We start from the raw sequence: 23,530 nt of genomic DNA on the forward strand, positions 1-23,530 counted from the left end.
ATGAATTTCAGCGTGATGAAACACTTGGAAAGACTCACTGAACTCAGCACAGCTCTGCCATTTACCTGGGAATCCCAGAAAAGCCTGCTCCTACTTCTTTCTTTCTTTCTTTCTTTCTTTTCAGTTCTCAGCAAGGGGCTTTAAATGTATCTATATATTTTTCCCTCCTTGCTCCTCATTCTGAGAGCCTGAGTATGTTTTCAAATGGCCTCGTAAGACAAAAGCCCCTATTGTTTCTATACACTCTTAACTGAAATCAAGTACTTGAACAGAGGAGAAACAAAACCAAGTTGCACCAGCTGCATGAGCAGCCTAGGGATGCTGGAGCATGGCAGCTGCTTGGGGCTTGGTGTATGCATCTCATGGAGGGTTTGCCCAGTGTCTCCTGCGTGGTGGCAGCTGGCTGCAGGAGGCAGGAGTTAGGAACCAGGGTGACAGGGGCTAGGGAGGCTTGGGAAAGGGCAAGCAGGCAAACCTGTGGGTTTTGCCACCACGTATATACTGTTTTTCTCGTCTCCATTCCCTGCCTGAGGTCCTGGGCTGTCGCTGGAGGGCTGTGCCTGAGCAGGACTTAGCTCTGTTGAGCACAGCAGGTCCTTTCAGCCTGCCCTGCTCTCAGCCACCAACAGCCTGGCCCAGAGCAATGCTCACACACCTTCCAGCCTCCACTGCTTGGGTGTAATGAAGCTGTATGCAGCTCTTGCTGTAACCATAGCTAGGAAAACACATGAACGTGCCTTTCTGCTCTGTAAGCTCCTCTGCTCCCAGCTCAGCAGTGCTGAGACATGTAGGTCAGGACAGCCAAAAGAGTGAGTTATGCTTTGAACTTCCTGCTCTACAGAGTGGCCAAAAAGAGGGCAAAAGTCTCGTGGACAAATGGCTGGGGGCCGGCGGCGAGGCTGTAGATCAGTCTCTGTTGAGATTAATGAGAGTGCTTCCTATCAGTGTCAAGTAAGGTCTTCTAAAGAGCATAAATAACTGCTGAGGTTCTGTAAAATATGATGGCAGAAGCAGAGAGGAAAGAAGGGACAAGAAGGGAAGAGAAAGTTGGCTGTTCTCTGCTTTCAGATAATTTTCTCCTATATTCCTACTTGCTGAGAACAAGCAAGACCTCTGGTCCTCAGCCACAATGGAGCAGATGAGCTCTGCTGCTATCAGTGTAATCCTCTGATTTTCACCCAGCTGAGAACCTGGCTTAGAAGTTCCTGTACAGCTTGGTGTCCAACAACAATGTATTGTTTTAAACAAATACATTGGATTTTAAGTCTGATTCTTGGCTCTGCTGTCTTGGCAAGAATCTTCTTCATTAGAAAACTAAACAGAGGCAAATTACTGAGTGAGTTGGGAATTTCTTTAGTTAACTCTGAAAAGTAAATGAATTCCAAAATATAAATGCTTCAAACTGTGATTCTTACTTTCTAGCCAGTTCTCCAACCCAAGCGAATCTGGCAGGCTTTGCCTGAGCTGCAAAAAGTGAGGTTTCTTTGAACAGCTGAGCTGCCTCCCCCAGCAGCACAGATCCACTCCAGCACAACACTGCAGCAAGCAGAGTGCCAACCTCTGGCATGGGGAACCCAGCTTTAGGCATGGGCTTTTGCAGCCTGGGATCCCAGTGAGCACCCAGGAGCACTGGTTTGGAAACTCTTCATTTGCTGCGAGCACTGGCAGAGCAGATGTTTGTTGTTTATACTCACATATTGTCTCGGGATTGAACAGGGCTGTTGGTCATTGACCATCGTGTATGTAGGGTATAACATCTAAAACATCCCTACAAACGAATGTTTTCCCAAAGGGCATGTGGGTTTGAGCCATATTCTCTGTTTATTGACTTCATTATAACATCACAGCAACTCCTTTTGCCTTCGACAATGCTTTGTTGTACTCAATGATAGAAAAATTCAACTGGAATAATATCACAGACTGTGTCTTGCTGAGATCTTATAAAGCTTACGATGGCAGCTATGTAAGTTGTCATACATAGGCGGGTGTGTATTTAATTATAGAATGCATTTTATTTAATGCTTTCGTTTAGTGAGTTTAATGCTTTCAAGTAAGTTAATACCCTCCAGAGATATCCTTTGTGATCACTACCATAGAGCTTTTGCCTAAATTAGTCAAAGCAGAGTTCAGACAGCATTTACTCCTGGTGTCTTTGGATGCACAGAAGACTCCCTTTTGTTGCCTAGCACCAGTGTTCCCAGCTACTGCAGTAATCCTACGAATGAGGTTTAGTCTTTAAGAAAACATTACCCACTGGATTTGCTTCAAAACAGACTGAAGAGTTAAATACTGCACCAGGAGGTTTCACTTTTAATCTAATCTTGAGTGTGGCTGCTCTGTCATAGGAAGAATTGAATGCTGACACATAAGTTTGGTCTTCGTGAATTTAGGGGAGATGATGAGTTTAGTTCTTGTCACAAGTATATGAATGAGAAGTTCTTTGGTACCAGGATTTGCAATTCCTGAGTATCTCTTTCTCATGGGAGCGAATCATGGCCATCAGTAAAGAAAATCTGCTTGTGTGCAAAGAAAGCCATTTGCAAAGGTTAGGGTTTTCCTTCCTGGTGCACCACGAGCACCAACATCTGTGGCCTGCATCTTTTGATGCAGATCTTAGAAGATCTGAACACTAAATTCATAGAGTACTGCCTCTATTTTTGTTATGTGATGATCATATAAAGACAAGGGATGTTTCTGGATCGTAGCATGATTGGCAGAGGAAACAGTGTATGAAGTGCATCCAATTTGGCTTTGTCTGCATGCATTTGGAAACTTTCCTAGATTCTTATCCAACGATTTAAACTTACTTTAGTGTTGAGAAATATAATATGCACTTCTTGTTACGGTAAGAGCACAGTGACTGCAGGCACAAACAGCAGCAGAACGAGGCATCCCCTGGAGTGTGCTGCAATGGCATTTGAAAAGCACAGAGGCAAAAGGCAAAGAAGGGTGGTCAGGACGCTAACATGAAAACGCTTGGAGAATGGTGTGTGCTTAGAGTTCTTTTAGTTTATTTTACCAAAGATAAGAGTGATAAATCGAGGGTCAACAGCATAGCTTTTGTCCACTGAGCAGAAATGCCTGGCTTTCTGCCCAGTGATGTTCTCGTCCTTCCCTCAACCAATGGAAAACTGTGCTGAAGAAGAAGAGGCATGGAGGAAACCCAGTGCTTGAGAAACCCATGCAACAACCCTATACTATCCTTTTGCTGCAGACAAGGCAGTAAACCTTGTTTCCTCGATGCTGGCCCTGTACTGCCATGGATCCTGCTCCAGCAAACTGATCTCAGTGCTCTGAGATTGCTCCTGATTTGCAGTAAGCTGCCTGCAAGGGAACTTCTTCCCAACTCCTCCGCTCCATAGTGATGCTGTGCCTTTACAGTTTGAGGTTCTGTACCCCTCAGTGATTTATTACTGTCTATGAGGTGAGTGGGGTCTTTGTGTTAGCCTTAGTAATGCCTGTACTTCAGATGTTAAACGACTTTCAAACTCGGTCTCAGTTGAGGAGTTGGAAAAGGATGTAATGGGACCCCAAACAACATAAAGAACAACATAAAGATTTTGTGCCTATTTATTAGTTAATAAATTCTGTTAATAATTGCAGTTCTAATTAAACAAATACTAAAGTATGTAAACTTAACAGTATAATTTAGATATAGCCAATGCAGACTTTGCAGTGTAATGTCTCAAAGCTGAGAACAGCACCAACAAGGCTGTAAAGGCTGCACCAAGGAAGGGAAGGAGGCTCAGCCTTCATTCCTGCGTGTGTGAAGGGTTTTCCTATGGGAGTTATTTGTTGCAATGGATCCCAGCCATATCTTTTCACATCCAGAAGTGGTCTGGGAGTTGATGCTCTCTGCTCCCTTTCTTGCCCCTTCCAGGACTCCTCCTTGGCAGCACAGGGGTTATTTGCCAGGTACTCAGGCACAGGTGTTTGACCTGCTGAGATGAAAAGCAAATGCAAAGAAATCTGGACAGTGCTGTTAGCTTCTCCATGGCATTTGATGAAAGCAAATGGGCAAAATCCTCTCGAGTCTCTCAGTGGCCAGGATTTCCAGTTATTTACAGGAAATGATTTTCCCTAAAGCCACTGTAATTGATTCTTTAGGTGTTATGGAATAACGTGGAAAGAAAGAAATGAATATGAAAGTGACACAGAGATTGAGAAATCTGAGGAGATCAGGGATGTTTTGCAATGGGGTGAAATGCAGAGTCATATTAGAGCTGCGGGGGCTTGTTGGCAGGTATACCTAGCATTACTAAGCCAGATGGAGGCACGGGGACCAAGGAGATTCCCCTGGGGCTATGGTTTATATTGGACAACACTACATATTCTCTTGGAGTGTTCTCACTTCTCCCATGAAGGTACAACGACAAAAAACACATGCTAATCTACCAAATCCATTCATTGAGGTATGATCCATGAAATAGCGTTATTCAGGCTCTAATAGAGCTAACTGGGGCCAGCTGTGCTGCACAGTCAGCTGCACTGCTGATCAGTGCTGTGCTGGGAAACTGCTCTGTGCTATTCAAGAGCCCTTTGCTTCCCAGGTGTTGTGATTGCTGAGTGATCCAAGCTGGACCCCCCCCCCCGAGCTTTTAACTCTTCAAGTTGTGTAGAGCTGCAGAAATGTGCTGTTCCATTAAAGCGACTTTGTTATGTTCTTTTACAGATGTACGGCGCGGGCAAGATTTAAAGCAGGTCATTGAGAAGGGTGGAGTGAACTATAAGGTAAGTATGAAAGTTCCGGCTTTAGTCTTTCTATAGTGATTAGCTTTCAATTCTTTGAGCAGCCTTGGGGAAAGGAAGTATCCTGAGTGCAACGCAGGATCGCTGCTGTGATTCTCCCAGTGATCCAACATGTGGGCTGCCTTTGCTTTGTAGTTTGCTGCGAGAAAGGAAGGACGGGGAAAGTGCTTGAAACCAAATCCCAGCGTGGAGGTTTCACTTGGAAGTGCTCCAGCAGTGAAAGTGTTAAACGTTCTCATCAGAGACTTAAAAAAAAAAAAAAAAAGCAAAGGGGGTATAAGGAGGCTTTCCCAGAAAATTAGTTCATAGGAGAAACTGAAAGCTGTCTCTCAGAGAGCAGAAAAGAGAAAGTTACCTTTGTCTCAGCTTTTCGTCTTAAAGGATGTAATCGTCAATCACAGGAGGCAGAGCCCACTTCAGTGAGACCTCCTCCCTCCCATCACTGCGGGATCCTCCACTTCCCCTGGCAGCAAAGCAGGCGCCTTCGCAGGAGAACCGAGAGCTTCCCAGGCACCTCTGGCCGTGCAGGAGCGGACATGACGACAGGAAGGATCTGCTGCCTGGTGCTGCTGACCCTCGGGGTGCTGGCGGTGGTGGTTGTGCTCCTGGTCACCCTGACTCAACCCAAGTGTGCTCCTCAGCAGTACCTGCACGGCGCTGTGGCTGCTGACACCGAGACCTGCTCTAACATCGGCCGGTATGTGCATGGACCTCTTGGTTTGTCAGTTTGGGCTGTGTGTGCTGTGGGCTTGGGTTGGTGGACAGGTAACGCACAGAGCTTCTGTCCCATCTCTGCTCCTTGGGTGCTCGTTGAGGTGCTGCTCCTTGGGTGCTCGCTGTTGGCAGCAGAGCAGCTCACAAAACTGATGAGGTTCTTCCTCTGATGCTTATCTTAATTACTTAACGTCACATAAGTGGTCTATAGGAAGTTGCAAATATTTATAGAATAAGAATGCAATGTTATTTTTAACAGTGGAAAAAAGAAATCAACTGCTTGCTTTGTGGTGGTAAGTCTGTGGGATAAGTGGCTTAGGAATTTCTTATGAAAGGAGGGAGAGGAGCTAGCAGGGAGCTGCAGCCAGGCTTCAGCAGGGGTGAGGAAGGCAAGCAGGTGGATGGGATAAGGAGGGGTGGACAGCCCAGCCTTTAGGGAGTGCATTTCTAGACCAAAGCCTGCAGCAGGCATATCTGCTATCAGGAAAGGCACTATGTATTGGAAAGCAAAGTGTAGATGTCATTGAAATTCAACCAAGATGGTGTAAGTATAGAAGACATGCTTACATTGCTTGGAAGGAAAGATGTAGATGTAAAGAAAATCCTCCAGCTGCCCTGGTTGTAAGACTTTAGTTTGCACAGCAACTTCTTTCTCACATGTTCTAACTCAACTTCAACTCTTACTGCTGCTATTACTTCAGTTCTTAAACCTTTTTATGTATAAAAGTGGAAGGATGGAACTTAAACCTTTACAGGCTACGTGCAGCACGTGTGGATGCTGAAGTTGTGTGCTCTACCCTGTGGCTGGAGGAGTGAGGCAGGCGTTGGTGTTACTGTAGCACACTTCTTGTTGTGGATTGTGCAGTGAGAAACTGACATAGCACTTGTGAGTAACCAGCAAAGACGCATTGTGGCTGTGTGTACATCAAGAAGTGAGGTTATTTTTTATGCTATGCCCCAGGTTAGGCCTCTTGCTTAACCTAGGCTGAGATCTTTAGCCTCACACAGAAATTTAGTCACAGCAGTAGCAATGAAATCCAATTTCTCCAAGCAGTTTTAGCCATTAGGTCCTGCTGTTGCCACCTGTGAGCTTCCACTTCCTTTGCCACCTAACTTTGGCTTCAGCAGAGCCAGGCATCTTTCTGTGCACAGCCCTACTGCCTTTCCACCCTCTGCCCAGCCAGTTAATTGAGTGGCTTTGGGATTACAGCAACGCTGTTGGCTTCTTCTGTTCAGAAATAATTAACTCCCAAAGTCACGAGATGTAGGAAGGGGGAAGCAAGAAAAAATGATCAATTTGGGTTTTTTTTTTTCTTTTAGTAAGTAGTGTATTTAGGTCTTCACTCTTTTTATGCAGTTATGCAAATGTTTGCAAATGTTTTCGCTGTCTCTTTGGGCTTGGGCTGATGCAAAGAGTTGAGGAGTTAAAGAAGTGTAATGAGTGATGAGATTCCCACTGGCACAAGGGCTGGGACTTGTACTGCAATTCCTGAGTCCCTGCTGGGCCCTTTGCTACTCGTGTCTGCTTGTTCACATTTCCCCATCTCCCTGTGCTGCTGTTAGAGCCTGTACAGTCACTACTGCTGCTCTTCTCATCCTACCAACTGCTGTACCCTCTCCATTACCCCCTGCTCACAGACTCCTCAACCCTACAGGCTTTCTTCTGTCCTGAGCCCATCTCTGCAGTTTGGTTACCTCACTCCTCACCCCACATCCTCTACGTCTGAGGCAGGATGTGACTGACCTCTCCTCGCTGTGTCTGGGGAGCACCGAGTGCCAAAACAATCATTCTTTATTGTTTTCTGAGACCCAAAGCCATGACAGACAGACTTCAGGGGGAGTCTGTGCTTGACTGCTGCAGCTCAGGGATGGAACAGGCTAAATTCTGCTCTCATTGCTGAAAAATCCCAAGAGAATTAATCTACCGAAGATGGATAATGCATTCTTGACACACATATATACATACATACAATACATAGATGTATATAAAATTATAAAGTTTACATTTTTTCCCCCTCAGGGCAAGCAGCTTTGCTAAATTGAAGCACATTGTCAGAACTGAAGACAGACCAGCACTGGCTTTAGATATGCATGCTTAAAATTTTGTAGAGGAATTTAAAAATAAGTAAAATAAGCAAAACAACTTTCTTCAAACTCATTCTTGCTGATGCTTTTAGTGGAAACATATGTAAAGAGTAACCTCCACAGCACCATGGGAAAAAACAAGCTAATCAGGCTTCATGGGGAAGTTATATAATCAAATGAAAACAATGTGATGTGATTGAACCTATCAGCCTGCCTGCCTGGTGAGAGTGGAGTAATGGCAACCAGCCCCCAAGGCAAGTGCACAGGGAGATTCAGTGGTGCCACTTTGTCCCTGCTCTCCCCAATGACTCTGCAGTCTCTCTGTTTGCTGGGGCCCTGTGCTGGCCCCCTGCAAATCCCTCTGGGCTCCCAGAAGCCCATGCAAGGGATGCTCAGAGAACCTCCAAGTGCGGAGTGGGCTCAGTGCTTGAAATGTTTGAAGTTAAAAGCAGCACCTAATCTCTAACCTCCTGATGAACTTCATTCTTTAATCAAGAGTCTTATTTCCTTCACAAAACAGAAAACTAACAACCCAAGCCATACGCTCTGCTGTCCAATATGCATTGAGTTGTCGTGGGCAGTAATGAGATTTCTGAGGTGCTACATGATAGTTTGTGTGTCTGATAAAGCAGAATCTTTGTGCTTCCCTAGCAGAGCTTTTAAATGAACTTAATGAGAGCAACTGAACCAAACCTCTTGTGCTAAGTGCAACAGTGTCTTTTAATAAGTGGGGTGGTGAGCTGGGGAAAACACCTCAAGATGCCTGTATGTCTGAATTCCATCATTGCTCAGCTGTGAAGGAAGGCTCAGCAAGGGAACCACATAGCTCTAATTCCTTACTACAAAATGGGGAGAGGGGGACAGAGCCATAACTCCCATTTGCTACTTTTTCTTGGCTTGTGCTGAGCTGTTATCTTCAGGCTTCAGTTTCCCATCCCTGGAGATGGTGTTTGTATACTCCAGGGTTGTGTGAGGTTGAATTGTCTGAAATTTTTATGCAACTCTTTGGCTCCCAACAGAAAGCCAGCAACCTCGGCAAGCCTCCAGCATCATCATCCTTGTTGGCATGTCCTGTGCTAGACTGGCTCTTAGCTATTGGTGCCTGATTTGCAGTGCTGAATGAGGTTGAGTCTCTTGCTGCAGATGGTTTTACTGCTAGAAATTGGGATCCAAAAGTAAATATTGAGCAACTGGTGAGTGTCTGTCAGGCACAGACAGCGACCCTACTCTGGCAAAAACTTGTCCCTGAATGAACTTCAGTGAGGAGAGATGGGAAGCTAAAAGAGAAGACAGAGCAGGTTTTAGAATGTGGATGTGGTACCAAAGTCCAACTCAGTTACTTTATCCTCATGTCAGGAACCCATGAGAAGACAGGAGCTGATTGCCTGGCAGCATGCAGTACCCAGCCTGAGGTTCACCTCCAGCTCTGAACCTCTTGTTCCCTCCTGGCAGTGGAGGAGGTTTTTTCCATCAGCAGTGCAAAAAGCATTAGATGCCCTTCCTGCGTGCTGTTTGAACTCTGCTAGCCACTGCTCCTCACCCATGTGTTTCCCAAATGACAGACACAAGAGCCAGCATGAAGCCAGGGAGGAATTTAGGAGAAGGGCTCATTCCCAGCAGTGACATTTGCCGCAGAGAGGTGAGCTGAGCTGACCTGGCCCTGCAGCTGCCTCAGATCTCACATCCCCAGTGCAGCACAGCATAAACCCTGGGAACTGCCTTCCTCTGGAACAAAGACCCCTTGAGGAAAAGGCACTGGGAGGGTGAGAATCTAATAGCAAAAAAAAAATGTTTGTTTCCTGGGAAGCTGTTCTAAGGGAAGGATCTGCTGTGAAAACCCTTCTCAGTGATGACCCAGCAGCATTTCTGAAAAATCTTTATATCCCAAAGGATTTGCCTTCCTATCTTGTATTTCAGTAGTTCTAAATTGGGTAACTTTTTTTTTTTTTTAACAGAAACAGCTGTTGCTTTTGTTCCTCATCAGTCTTAGTCAGACAGTTTCAATGTTATAGGTGGTCTTAAAGAGGAAAAAAAGGAAAAACAATTTAAACCCCCAGCATTTCAAGCGTATTTAAAATGGCATCAGCTCCTCCTAGCCCAGAGCAGAACTGCAGGCTTCAGTCCAGCGCTGCTCCACTTGGCTGTGGGAGGAAGTGCCATTCATCACCCTTCCTGGGTGGATGAAGCACTCTTTCACTGCTGCTGGAGCACAGCCTGTTAACATCCTCTTCTGTAAGGAAGTGCTATTTTTGCTCCTGGCTTTAAGGAAATGTTTTCAATAACAGAACCCTAAATCTGAAATTAAGTGGCAGGAAGGATACTGTTATCAAATCTTGCTAGCTGCATTGCTTAGTTGTCTCCAGAGAAACCTGGTAAGGTACCAGACTGTTTTGCTTGTAGGGTTACATTTCTCTCTGCAGTTTTGCATTGTAATTAAGGTATTTGTAGCAGTGATTCAAATAAAGGAAGCCGAATAATAAAACAGGGAGTGCTCCTCCAGTCTGGCTGATCAAGAAATATGTAATGGCCCTGAATTCCCCAGACAGCACTTCCAGGGAAGTGGCAGAGCTCTCGCTGATTGCAGGTGAGTCAGGCATGGGGAACTGAGCATGATGTGCCAAGAACAGGATCGGAGAATGTTTTTTCCTTGCCTTTCAGATAGGCTGGAGGGAGAGTGGGAGCCAGTCTGCAGATAGCAGTGTGTGGCTGTGGGCCTTGGACCCTGCTCTGATCACAGAGACACATATCAGGCCTCAGAGGTAAAAGGGGAAAGCAGCTCCTAAGAAGTCGTTAGTAACCGTGAGCAGGATTTGGTTTTACCCTTGCTGGGATCAGTGACTTCTGAGCTTGAGCTCAAAGCCTGACTCTAAGGCTTCCTTTTCCTTCTCTGTCTCATGCCATGGGACCCAGTAGTGCTGGGATGTCAGGGACATACACCTCCCCAGAGCCTGGAAACAACATCACTGTTGTTGGTGAGCCCTCCAAGGTATGTACATTTGAGCCCTGGGGCTGGACATGCTTCCTGATATGCTCTGAAGAACCAATGTAATGCTTAACCTGGGGGAGAAATCTCAGCTCTCCTTCTCCCTAAGCTGTGCTCCCCATAGAATCGCTGGTAAAGGACCATGCTCAGCATCACGTAACCCATCCCATCTGACGTGTTCTCAGGTGTTGCCCACTGTGGAAGTGGGTGGGAAGCTTTACTGTCCATCCTGTGGTGCTCACTGGAAGGCAGCAGCTACTTGGAAAGCCCCCCTTCCCTTGAGCAAGAAACAAGTTTGAGTGCATATCTTTACATGTGCTATTTGCTGCCAGAGGTGACAGTGATAAACAGGTGTCACACAGCAGAGAGGAATGTAGAGCACTTTTGGAATATCTGGAAACCTTTTCCTTCTCCTGTTGTCTTGTTTATATTGCAGAGTGATTTTAAAGATGGATAGTGACCAAGGACAAAGCAAAACATGCTTAGCTTCTCTGTGAAAAGGTATCCGAGTGTTGGCTGCTGCTGTTATTTTTGCTGTATATTATGGTAATACCAAGAAGTCACAGCCAGGAATTAGGGCCCCCTTACACAAGGCACAAAAACAATAGAGATTATCTCAGGCTTTCCTGCCTTTCTGAGGCACTCACAAAGCCAGCATCTTGGGTGTGATCCATCTGCAAACTATCAGGTAGCAAGGCAGGATGGAGGAATTCAGAGCTCGTAAACAAGCACTTCATTTGCCTGGGGCAGTGCTGCACAGTCCTCCTTGCTGACGAACGTCCTCCTCCCACTGTTTCCTTGATGCTGGTAGGGATTTTGTGTCACAGCCCAGCTCTCAGCTCCAGGGAGATGTCTATTACCCTGACAGCCAGATGCACCTTTCCTGCTCATACCTCTTTTCTCCTCCCTGATCTAAATGGGAGCTGAGATCCTAACTTGTATTATTCTGGCTGTTTTAAATTGAGAGTGTTGGAGGGGGTGGGAGCTGCATAAGCTTTGCTTAAGAAACCCTCAGGTTTGTGTGCCTCGTACACATGGCAGTGCATTAGCAGCAGTTAAAGGGTGTTTTCGCACGTAAGTATTTGGCAACACCAAATGATCTTAGCACCACCCAGAAGCTGAAAACAGGCCACGTAATTGTACAAACACTAAACAGATCTGTTTATTGTTGTCACCTTTTGGAGGAGGAACTGCTCGCCTTCTGTATCAGGCAGCTGCCTGTGACACAGAGCACACAGGGATCCTCACCAGGGAGGGCTTCTCCAAGCTCAGGTGTTTCTGGAGACGTAGAAAGAGTGGCAGAAGGGCCTCTGGGTGACAGACAGTGTAGGAGTGCCACCACTTCATACCTGTGAATGCTTCTCGGGCTTTGGGAAAATGACAGCTATGTGTCTGATTTCCCTCGCTCACATCTGATTGCACTGCATTACATTTAAAGTTGGTTTGCACACAAGTTTATCTCAGGACTTTGTTTCTCCCTGGCACCAGGCTTTGTACGTGGGCTCAGAGGACCCCTGCCCCAGGTCAGTGTTGTGATCCTTCTCTCCACTCCTTTCCCAGCTTTCTAATATGCTCCCAGGCCTTCTGCAGGCATAACCCTGAGCCTCAGTCACCACTTTCAGGGCAACATTGAGGGAGCAGCTTGCTGCTAGGGGGCTGAAAGGTGTGCAGGGCTGCAAACAGAAAGCCCCGTGGTTCCCTGTGGTTTCATTACTCCGCAGTTGCCCACACAGCCATTTCCTTGCAGACAGCCGCTCCAAAGTCACTTGAACAAAGAAAAGCCGCTATCAGTGGATCTGTGGGCAGCATCCTGTTCCCATCCCCAGCAGGTTCCCAGTGACAACAATGGATGTAAAATAAACAGCAGTCCCTCTGCCACAGCCTCTGGGAGCAGTTACACTCCAGTCGATGAGCTGTTCTTCCACTTACGATTCTGACTTTTTGCCTTTTCTAAGCAATACCCCAAGCTGACCACTCAGAAACCTCATTAGCAAATAGCAGGGCTGGCCACTGGCATGCTGCATGAGGAAATCCCTCTTCACCAACATCACATTTCCACTGAAATGAGTCTTTGTTCTGGCTGTGCTTGAAGGATGGTTTGTTGAGACATGTTTCTCCAGCAGAAATTCTCTTCTGTTGACAGCATGGGTCTGCCTTAATGCCCTTGTGATTTTTGGTGTGGCTGTACCTTGGTAGAAACAATCATTTTGTGGTGGCTTATTTACTTTTTGTTCTACTTGTTCGATGTGGGTTGTTTTTCTTGTATTTTTTTTCCCCTTTATTTGAGGATAAAGGAGGATGGTGGGGGGATTTTTGTGCTACAGAAGCCCAGGAAGGCACATTGCATCAACAGTGAAGTAAGGTTTGAATTTCGTACTAATTGAGACAGTGATTCTCAGGAGTTTGCTTCATGTGAACCCATTGTTTCTGCTTCCATGTCTCTGGCCTGCTGACCAGCATATGCCTTTTAGTGGGAAAGGTAGGTGGGGAGTCAGAAACCATTTGTTTGGTTCCCAGCATGCAGACACTCTCCCGTCTGCAGTGAGCATCCTCCTGCATGTCTGGGAGCTCCTTCCCATCCTGTTTTGTCCAAGAGCATTTGTGAGCAGCTGCAGTTCCCTTTGCCTCGTGACCCCTTGCCCAGAGGAAGACCAGCAGTGCTCAGGATAGGTCTTACAGTTCTTTACAATTCTCCTAAAGGGGGTTGTAGCAAGGTGGGGGGCAGTCTCTCCTCCTGAATAACAGACAGGATGAGAGGGAATTGCCTCAAATTGAGCCAGGGGAGGTTCAGGTTGGATATTAGGAAAATCTTGAAAAGAGTGATCAGGCACTGGAATGGGCTGCACATGGAGGTTTTTGAGCCACTGTCCCTGGAAGTGTCTGATTGTAGAAGTGGTACTAAAGAACATGGTTTAGTGGGCAGTATTGGTGGTAGGTGGATGGCTGGACTAGAAAATCTTAGAAGTCTTTTCCAACCTCAATGATCCTGTGATTTTCATAGGAGCCCTCCATTCCATCATGTCTGGATTTTAACTTTGTGGGTTTTTTTTACTTCCCTTTCCACTCCAGGGACATCCTGAAAAGAGGGGGCTCAGCTGTGGATGCTGCCATTGCTGGTTTGATCTGCACGTCGGTGATGAACCCTCAGAGTTCAGGCCTGGGTGGCGGAGTCGTATTTACAATCTATAATGCAAGCACAGGTATGGGCCAGCCCTGCACTCTCCATGGTCAAAATCCTTCATGTTCTCTCAGAGTCATTTCTTTTATATAAAAGCTGAATACCAAAACACGCAAAATATACTTCTGCTCTTAATCCAAAGCGTTAATTACAGGAGCTGTCCTGAAAGCTTTCTGCATGCAGAGCAGGACTGAAGAGTGCAGTTGTTCACAGACAGAGCACGTGTGTGGTGGTATGGAAGGAGCTCAGAACCTTTCCTTGGCCTGTAAAGCGATCCCAAATTATATTTTAAAGTCATATATCTGACTGGTACAGCAAGGTGTGGGTGGTCCTGTCTGAGCTGCCACTTGGAGCTCTGCTATGGCAGCAGCTGGGAGTGGAGCGAGGTGTATGTGCTGGCAATGAGGGTAGCAGCCCAGGGCTGTCACTGGTTTGGAGGAGCCCGTGGCGTAGGACTTGATGGGTTTGTCCTGCAGCAGCAGCTCAGGCAGAATCTGCTGCCATGGGGAGCATCTCACGCTATCACTGGTGGGGGTCAGACTCCCTGAGTGGTGCTGAAATCTCCTGCCCCAGGGATGCATCTTCTGTTCAGAAATGTGAATCCAGCAAATTTCAGGGCCTGCTGGGAAGTATTCTCTGTTTGGTTTAACCTCTTGCACTACTATGTTCCTGCTTTTATGTTTTAATGTTTTTTAAACTGCTTTGGCTACCAAAACCCCCCAGAGCTTATAGAAGTTGACGGACACAATAACAATATCATAGTCTTAAAAACGCTTCCAAGTAGTATCATGGAGTTGCAAGTCTGGAAATTCTCTGTTGTTTCTTAAGCAATAGCATAATTTGGCAAAGCACCTATATTTTTTCATTCTTTTGGCAGAGCTGCTTTCCCTCCTACCAACAACCCTTCTCTTCTGCTACCCAAATCATTCTGCTGTGCAGAGCCCCAGGTGGTCACGCATGGCTCTCATTCGTGGTACAGAAGCACTGTGGGCTCCTGCAACACAGACAGCTCTGTGGCCTGCAGTGGAAAAAGACAGATAGAAGGCAGATAAGGAGGAGAAATAATTAGGCTACACCTGAAATATAAGTGTGTGACTTTCTTTTTTCAAATTTCCTGAGACAGAGGTGTTACAAACATGGCCTTGCCTCGACATCACTTGGAAAATGACCAATCAGGTAGCATGAGGCTCAAGTTTTGTCTCTGACACTTCCCACCTGCAGAGGAAATGCAGGAAGCTGCATCAGATGTGAAGCAGCATATCCCAGATGCTGAGATATAGATGCTGGCCTTGTCCATGCATCTTTATTGTCTCTAGGCAGGCACTGGTCAGTCTGCTGAGCTGACTTGCTGTGTGATGTTCACCTGCCTTTTGGAAGAGACTGTTATTCATTTTCTTCTTCTTTTTTCTAGGAACAGTCGAGGTGATCAATGCCCGTGAAACAGCTCCCCAAGGCATTCCTAGTGATCTGTTGTCTGGCTGTACTAGTTTACACATCGGTAAGGACCTCAGAGTGTGTAGTGCACAGAAGTAAGGATGGAGGAATTGGGGACCTTGCTCTTTGTCTAAATTGCTGAGCTTCAGATCTGCTTAGCTATCTCTTTGTCACCTCACTACCACTTGCAGTCACTCCATGTCCATTTGCTCTTACCAATTGGCAACAGGCACGCTTACTTTAGCAGCACATGTTGGATCTCTCCACATTTCTTGCTGTATCCATTCTCCTTTCCTAGCACATTCTGTTTTGCGGAGTGTCCTTGTCCCTTGAGGAGATTTTCTTGCCCTTGGAAGAAGAGCTGGAAAGGAATCACGAATGATTCTGGTTGGAGGTTCCTGCTCCAACTCCTGCTTAAAGCAGGGTGATATCAGGACTAGAGCAGGCTGCTCGGGGCCTTATCCTGTCACATTTTTTATCTTCTCTGAGGATGGAGAGTTTCACAGCCTTACTTGACCCCAGTTTCAGTATCTGACTGTGCTCTGCATGAATGTGTTTTCTCTGATGTCTGGCTGCAGTCTCCTTTGCTGCAATGTGCCCATTGCTTTTTGTGCTCTCACCATGCACCTCTACCCTTCCTATTCCATACTGGAAGAAGCAACTGAACAGTGAAAACTGCCTTTAGAGGACCACGTTCTGCCTCTAGGAATCCATACTTCGAGTGCTTTCAGAGAGTTGTACTCCACAGGCCAGTGACATACCAGGTGTAACACTGCAGTTCTGCTCTCTAGGTCCCAAATGGATTGCTGTACCAGGAGAAATTCGTGGGTATGAAGAAGCCCATAAGCGATACGGCCGCTTGCCATGGAAATCCCTGTTTGAACCAACCATCAAGCTCCTTTCAGACCCACTGGTTGTTTCCCCAGTTATGGACAAAATAATCAATCACCAAAACTTCTCCCACGTGGGACGAAACCTGTGGTAAGACCCACAAATTAAACTGAAGTGATATCAGGACTAGAGCAAAGGAACGCTGCTCCCTCAGCTCAGACCGTTCTGTTAACATATAGCACAGGCTGCTGCAGCTGCTGCTCAGTAAGTGCTTGCAATGGAGAGAGAATAACAGAAATGTTTGCTTTGGAAATCTTTTACCGTCAGCAATTTTTTTTGTTGTTTGTTTATAGTGGCTTGCCACAGCAAAACTTTTTGCTAAGCACATCTGCTCGTGAGGAGCTGGATGGATGGAGCCTGCCTCCATCTGTGTGGAAAGATCCTTGACAGCAGGGCCCTACAGCAGGCACTTATTCAGGGAAGCCACGCTGGTCTGAGCTGGGGTCAAAGTACTAGGTCCCATGGAGAAAACTGTCTATGGAAAAATGTGCCTGGTGTTGTGGTTAGCAGTTGGCTGAGAACTTTTCTCCATGTACGCTGCAATATAGCACTGGCTTGGAAATTATGTGACATACAGAAATGAAATCAGCTCTGGGTAGGAATGAGGGTCTGGCACTGGGAATAAGCACACTCTGTAACCCGATGGATGTTCTTCTTTAACAGCCCATTGATTTGTGATGGTCAAAGGTTTTTGACACGTGGAAAGACCTTCAGGTGGCCAGCACTGCAGAAGACGCTGAAAATCTTGGCAGAAAGTGGAGCTACAGCATTTTATGAGGGAGAGATAGGAAAGGCCCTGGTGGAAGACATTAAGAAAGTTGGTAGGTAACAGCTATATTTTAATACTAGTAGACAGGCTTCTTCCCAGCAACTGGGTGACAGCGAGGAGGTACCTGGGGATAGCCAGCATGTGGCATTTACTCATTACTTGGGGTGATACAGGGTGAACATCTTTTCCCCATTCTTGTAACCTAGGCCCAAAAGCAGGGATGAGAGCCAACCACTACTCTGGTATTTGCCTGTAGCAGTCATATGTTGGCCTTTTCAGTTCCCTTAGGCTTTATGTTGTCCTAGGGTTTTGTGTTAGATAAGGGTACAAGAAGACTCCGTTGTGCTAGGTAGAAGAAATTCAGTGTACAGAAATGGCTATTCAGAAACCTTACCAAGGTTTTGATGTGTCCAGCCAATAGCACCTGTTGGAAGCATATGTTAACATGCTAATGACAGCTATCTCTTTGGTTTTCTGTTGAAGGGTCTGTTATCACAATGGAGGACCTTAAGGCATACAAAGCAGAAGTATCCTCAGCTCTGAACATTACCCTGAACAAAAACATCACAGTGTTTTCTCCTCCTCCACCCATGGGAGGTGCTGTGCTCCTGTTCATCCTCAAGATCCTGGAAGGTAAAGCGCTAAGAGAAAGTGTGCAGAGGTTTGCAAAGAGGTTTGCAAAGAGAACTGATCTAGAGCATTAGAAAATTAATTGGCAGAAAGGGTCTTGGTGAGCCAGAGTGGGCTCCAAAGCAGCATTATGGGTATGCTGTGAAGCAGGAAGAGCAACTGGCTCATTCTTACAGTCTTTCAGCATCAGGAAAATGTTTTCTCTGAAAGAGTGGTCACAGTATGGCAACAGGCTGCTCACAGAACTGGTAGAGTTGCTGTCCCCAGAGGTGTTCCAGAAACCTGCAGAAGTGGCACTGAGGGAAATGGTTCAGTGGGCACAGTGTTGATGGGTTGATGGTTGGACTTGGATGATCTTAGAGGTCTTTTCCAACCTTCATGATTCTATGATTCTCTTTGAAGTGAACTGGGGAAAGGAGGCTCCTTTAAACATTTTTATAAAAATTCCTGAAGAAAAATTAATGGCCAGTGGGTCCTTTAACCAAGTGAATCCATCCTCCTCTTTAGAGTATAAATTCCATCAGGCATCCTTGGCAACACCAAAAGAAAAGGGAGAAACCTACCATCTCATTGCAGAGGTCTTGAAGTTTGGCAATATGCTAAAACCAGAGATGAAAGACCCAACCTTCTCTGAAGCTAAGGTAAGCTACTGTAGTGCACAGGAGTATTGACAGACACCAGCAACACTGGCAGCTTCTTCTGTACTGCTTGAGAGAGGAGAAACAAGGGAGTTCATATGTTTTTTTTTTTCCCCTTTCTTTTTTAACCTGCATTCTCCCAAACCTATTCTAGCCTATGTGCTAAGCCTTCATGAAGGCTACGTATTGTCCAAGGCTATCCTGCCTGCCAGCACAATGCTACAGCACCAGGTGATGCACTGACACCCTCCTGCCTTGCAGCCACAGAAGAAAAGAAACTATTCAGAACTGCTAGTCAATAGCAATGTTGATCAGCTGGCCAAGTGTTGTGCTTTAACCCCAGCAGGCAGCACAGCACCACTCAGGCACCTGTTGGCTCCACCTGGGTGAGATGGGGGAGAGTCAGAAAGGTAAAAGTACAAGAACTCATGAGTTGAAATAGAGAGAGTTTACTGGGTAAAGCAAAACAAGGAATTCATTTGCTACTTCCTACCGCAGGCAGGTGCTCAGCCACTCCCAGGAGTGGCTCACACTCATGGTGTGTTATGGTTTATTTGGAAGACAAATGCCAGCACTTTGAATGCCCACCCCTCTTTTTCCTTAATTCCCCCTGCTTTTATTGATGAAGCATGATGTCGAATGGTATAGGGCCTTGCTGTGATTACAGGCAGTTGTGGCAATGATGCTGTGTAACAAGACTGCTGAGCGTGTCAGAAGCAAAATAGATGCCCGTGGTGACCATCCAGTCGACCATTATAACTTCTCGAAGTTTCTCTCCAACTGCAACTATGAAAGTAAAGGCACAAGCCACATCTCTGTGCTCGCTGCAGATGGCAGTGCTGTGTCCGCCACCAGCACCATCAACTTCCCGTGAGTAGCCAAGGGGTTGGTATTTCACTAACATGGGCCTCATATCAGTCCTACAGGGTATGTGCAAAGCCTGTTTACCAGTAATGAAAAAAAACAACCCAAACACTTCAGTTTTCAGTTATTTAGCCTCTTGTGAAGGCTTTTTTTCATGTGATAGCCTTTGAGAATCAGCCCAGAGGAACACCACAGTTCACAAACATGTAATAACTACCAGAGCTCTGCTGAAGTTCTGTGGGTTGAGCAAATCCCCACATGCACTTGTTACAGAAAGCTTATTTCTGACTCCAGCACAGCAAAGTAAAAACCTTTTGGGAACCTCTTCTGGAGTGGCTGCAGGTTGGCAGAAGGCAGGGGTGACCCAGCAGAGTCCTACATTAAAGCTAATATCATCCACAGTGGAAGAGCACTGGTTACTTAAAGGATGTTTTCTTCCTCCCTGCAGGTTTGGCTCCTTCGTTTATTCCAACCAGACTGGGATCATTTTGAATAATGAACTTGCTGATTTCTGCACAGGAAAGAGTAGTATTCGCGCCGGTGAGCATTCTCAACCTCAAAATAGAAAACAAGGCCAGAAGATGGAAAATCAGGCTATGTACAAATGGACAGAGACTATCTACAAACTGTAGGCAATCTTTACTTTTCAAAGTCTAGATGAGAGCAAGTTTATTTCACACTGAGAGGATAAGTCGTGTAGTGTCTGTGTCTGTTCACATTGGCATTTACATGGAAACACAGAAGTTTTGGTTTCTGACACGGGAAATCAAAGAAATTTAAAGAATTTTAAAGAAATTTAAAGAAAAAATGTAGAAGCTAATGATGAACGGGTAAGGAAGAGAATAAAGAAGTAAAGCAACCACTTAACACTGATTTGTGAAATAAGCTGTCCCTGATGCAAGCTGCCTTGGATTTGCCAAGAAAGAGGACATCAGCACTCCAAGGGCAGGATTGCAGCTAATTGTTCCTTGTCTGGGTTGAATGACCTGCAGCAAGTCTTGATTATTTGCATGGTGCTCTGTCCTTCCTATTTAGCATCTGCTGTAAAGGGTCGGTTTCTTGTGAGGTGAAGTCTGAGCACAAGCACTCTAGATTTCTGGAAAACCTGGGCCTTTTGAGGAATGAACAGTAGGGTGGTTCTGCATGAGGAATGCAAAGCTGAGATAAATGAATCTGTGTGTCCTAATGCCCTTAGCAGACACATGAGAGGTATAATACTTTCTGCCTTTGCCCTAGGAGAGAGGCCTCCCTCAGCAATGGTGCCTTCTATCCTCATCTCCAAGTCAGGAGACATGCTGGTGATTGGAGGGGCAGGTGGGGACTGGATTATCAGTGCTACTGCTATGGTGAGTGAAGAGGTACTGCACAGAAACCCCTTGCACCAATCAGACTGAAAGCTAAACAAAAGAAACGTTCTGCTGTTAGTACTGCTAAGTGGATGGCAATAAAGAGGGCCTGCTACTAACAGTCCATCCTCACCTTCTTGCTTTTAGCTTTTCTGGGGCAAGGGTAGTTCAGCTCTGTTGAACTGTAATTCCACCAGGAGGGAATAGGAAAGGAGGAGGTCTAAATGGACCACAGCTATGGGGAAGGGTAGTAGAACAAAACAAAATCCTCAAGTTCAAAAAAAGCCTGTAAACATAACATACAATTTTGCTGCAGAACTTCTCCGTACAGCACATTTTCTATAAGATATCCAAATAGAAAAAACAACCATCAGTAGAAAGGTATTCAGAATCCATTACTGCTATTGAGTTGAAGGGCATCTCTTTGGCATGGGGAAAGCATTATGGGGAGTATCATTACGTGCTCACCCTGTTTTGCTCTGGACATCTCCTGTTGGCTGCCGTGAAAGGATGCTTAGGCTAGAGTGACTTCTTATAGTCCAGCCTTGCACAATCCCATTGGCAGGATTTGGTTAGGGTTTACACCAGTGCTGAGGAAGACAACAAGTGGTTCAGGTTCTTACTCAATATCTTCAGTTAGCATGCCATTTGTTTCATTGCAGGCCATTATAAACAAGCTGTGGTTTGGTTATGACTTGGAACGTGCCATTTCATCTCCCATCATGCATACCAACAAAGACAGTATCCTGTTTGAGGAACACTTCAGTCAGGTAAGCAGCCTTAGCTGGATCTTCCCATCATCTCCTTTTGATGGGAAGGAGATTGCTTCTGTAACTCTCCTGCATTTTGCTTCTAGCTAACCTCCTTCTTCCTTGAATCACGCTCTCTTGACCTGACCTTGCATATACATACTTCATTTCCACATGTGGCAACACTAAGACCTCAAGTCTCTGCCCCATTTACTCCATTTTTTTTCTGCTCTCCCTCCTGCAGGATGTTAGGAACAGCCTGCTGAAAAGAGGACACAAAGAACAGAAAGTTGAATTCTCAATGAATGTCGTGCAGGGAGTTTCCAAGGAAGGAAAATGCATCTCTGCTTACTCTGATAAAAGGAAGCTGGGGAAATCAGCTGGGTATTAGCATGAAATGCCATCACAACGTCTCTATGCTAGTCAAAACCACAGGAGATAACTAGATTCAGATTCGTGCATCTTCCACTGCTGCTGGAGAGCCTCAGTTAAGAACAGAATTGGTTTCTTTCAGGCTGTTGCCATGATAAGCTTCTTATTACCGGGGCTCAGCAATGTGAAGTAACTGAGTAACTGTAAGAAACGTCTAATATAATGTATACGATTACATTTGGGCTTCCAAGGTGGGTTTGGAAAGAGAAGAAAGCAAAACTTTGTGTTCTACCTCTTGTTTTTCCCATCCTAAGGAGCCCTACTTTTCCCAAAGAATGGCAGAAAAAAGCAGTGCACCATAGCACTAGCTTGCTGCCAAGCATGTTCTCTACTTTGAAGACATAATGGAAACCATAAGCTGAAGCCTTATTCAACCCTGCCTACTGGTCACCTGAAGTCTGAACCTTCTATGGGGCAATGTGAAGTTGCTACTCCTGGGAGGGAGAGGCCTCAGCTTCGCTCCTTGATGACACCTCTCCCTGCAGTAGGAGAGTCCCCATCTATGCCTAGTCCCCATCTATGTTCTTCCTCCTCAGTGCCTGCAGAAGATAAGTAGTTTGGGAAGGCAGGTGAAGATAGAAGTTGAAGAAACACTGTATTGCTTTTGAAGCTTTACAACTTTCTTCAAAATGTAAAGGATATATAATCAGAAGACTTATTTTGTAGGCATGAGCTTCTGGCCAGGCGAACACCAAGACTGCTGAAAAGTGCTGATGCAGTTTTACATGCTCTAATTCTCTGTATACCACAACTAGTCTCAGTGTTCCCTAAAGATGACAAGAATGAAATTGCATGACTGTTTGGGAGCTTCTGGAGGAGAGACCTGAACCCATTCATCTGGACACACGAGGTCCTTCACCATTACTCCGTAACCTTGCCCTGCTTAGGATGGCCAAAGGAATCTAATGTTAAAACAAGTATAAACATCTCACAACACACTTCTCAAATAACCAACAACTTCCGTTTTCTGAAAGCTCGTGAATTTTACTTTCCTATGGATGCAGACAGTATTGTATGAGTGTTTCTGACAGCAAAGCTAAACCAGGTAGGCACTAGCAGAGCCCCTTCTCCTCCCCCCATGATAACTGTCACCTCCCACACAACCCTTGGTATTTCAACTACACAAACAACAACAAAAAAACCTTCCTCTGTAGCCACCATACCAAGTATTTGAGCACAGACAATTAAAGCAAACCCAAACCAGACCAGCCACATGCACTGCTGTAAGCAAAGCGAGGTGAGGAATGAGTCTACATTCTTCTGAACAAATTTTTGTCAGTAAGTCATTGACTCGTTGAAATCTTGGCCTTCAGATGAATTTTAATGAGTGAAGCTGCCTGGATCCAGACAGAGTAGCCAGACTGGATCCTGGCTTTAGCAAGATCTGCAGTTATTTCTAGCTATAGACCAACTGCTTGGAGCTTACAGAAATGCACCCAAAATGGCACTGGCTAAAGGCAGTTCTTGCTTTGCTATTAAGCCATGCCAAATCACGTCTCACTTCCAGAAACACCAAGCCACAAAGCAACTGATCCTCCTAATTCCCTTCACTTCTTATGTACCAAAGGGTAAAGCACACCTCAGTTATCCAGCCAATGCCTCGTATCGCCTTTCCAGTTACACTGCCATCACTGCTACGTCTCACAGTGAAGCCATGGGAATATTATCTGCAGACCTGCACTCACTGCAATTTAAATGCTTTGCTATTAACATTGAAACTGAGCCAATTAAGTAAGTTTAGAACCTATCACAGATTTCATTTGCAAGACAGAAATGAATGCATGCAGATCGCTCACTGTGGCAGTCCTGCATCCCTCAGTGACAAACAAAACACCTTGAGAAGCTGAGGTCTGTACCTCCTTCTGGCCCTGCCACCTCCTCAGTGCTGCAGAAACTCAGAGCATCCCAGGTTCGTCCCTCCCCATTCATGCTGATGCCAACAGAAGAGCATTATTTTTATAACTAGTCGACTTACATGGACTTTTAAAGCACTGCTGTACATAGGCTGCTCTGTTTTCTAACAAAGTCTTCTTTAAATTATATTTTTAATAAAGTGTTTTTAAACAAA

The 23,530-nt window shown here is 45.6% G+C and overlaps 1 protein-coding gene and 1 long non-coding RNA gene across 2 annotated transcripts; one reads left to right on the plus strand and one right to left on the minus strand.

The window, feature by feature from the left end:
* Positions 1 to 1,802: 1,802 nt before the first annotated feature.
* LOC121106855 lies at positions 1,803 to 5,293 on the minus strand. Its single transcript, XR_005840048.2, has 2 exons — positions 5,105 to 5,293; positions 1,803 to 4,994 (listed from the first exon to the last, which is right to left on the minus strand). It is a non-coding gene; the product is annotated as an uncharacterized LOC121106855 (long non-coding RNA).
* Positions 3,173 to 23,530, plus strand: GGT5 (gamma-glutamyltransferase 5). The gene is made up of 14 exons (XM_415237.7): positions 3,173 to 4,364; positions 4,673 to 4,731; positions 5,151 to 5,446; positions 13,601 to 13,731; positions 15,121 to 15,207; positions 15,935 to 16,124; positions 16,698 to 16,855; positions 17,287 to 17,436; positions 17,941 to 18,074; positions 18,739 to 18,941; positions 19,384 to 19,475; positions 20,172 to 20,281; positions 20,944 to 21,051; positions 21,275 to 23,530. The coding sequence occupies exons 1-14, from the start codon at positions 4,205 to 4,207 to the stop codon at positions 21,419 to 21,421; spliced, it is 2,025 nt and encodes a 674-aa protein (XP_415237.5). The 5' UTR covers positions 3,173 to 4,204; the 3' UTR covers positions 21,422 to 23,530.

The sequence above is a fragment of the Gallus gallus genome, chromosome 15, assembly GCF_016699485.2.
Source record: "Gallus gallus isolate bGalGal1 chromosome 15, bGalGal1.mat.broiler.GRCg7b, whole genome shotgun sequence".
In the NCBI taxonomy this organism is placed as follows: Eukaryota; Metazoa; Chordata; class Aves; order Galliformes; family Phasianidae; genus Gallus; species Gallus gallus.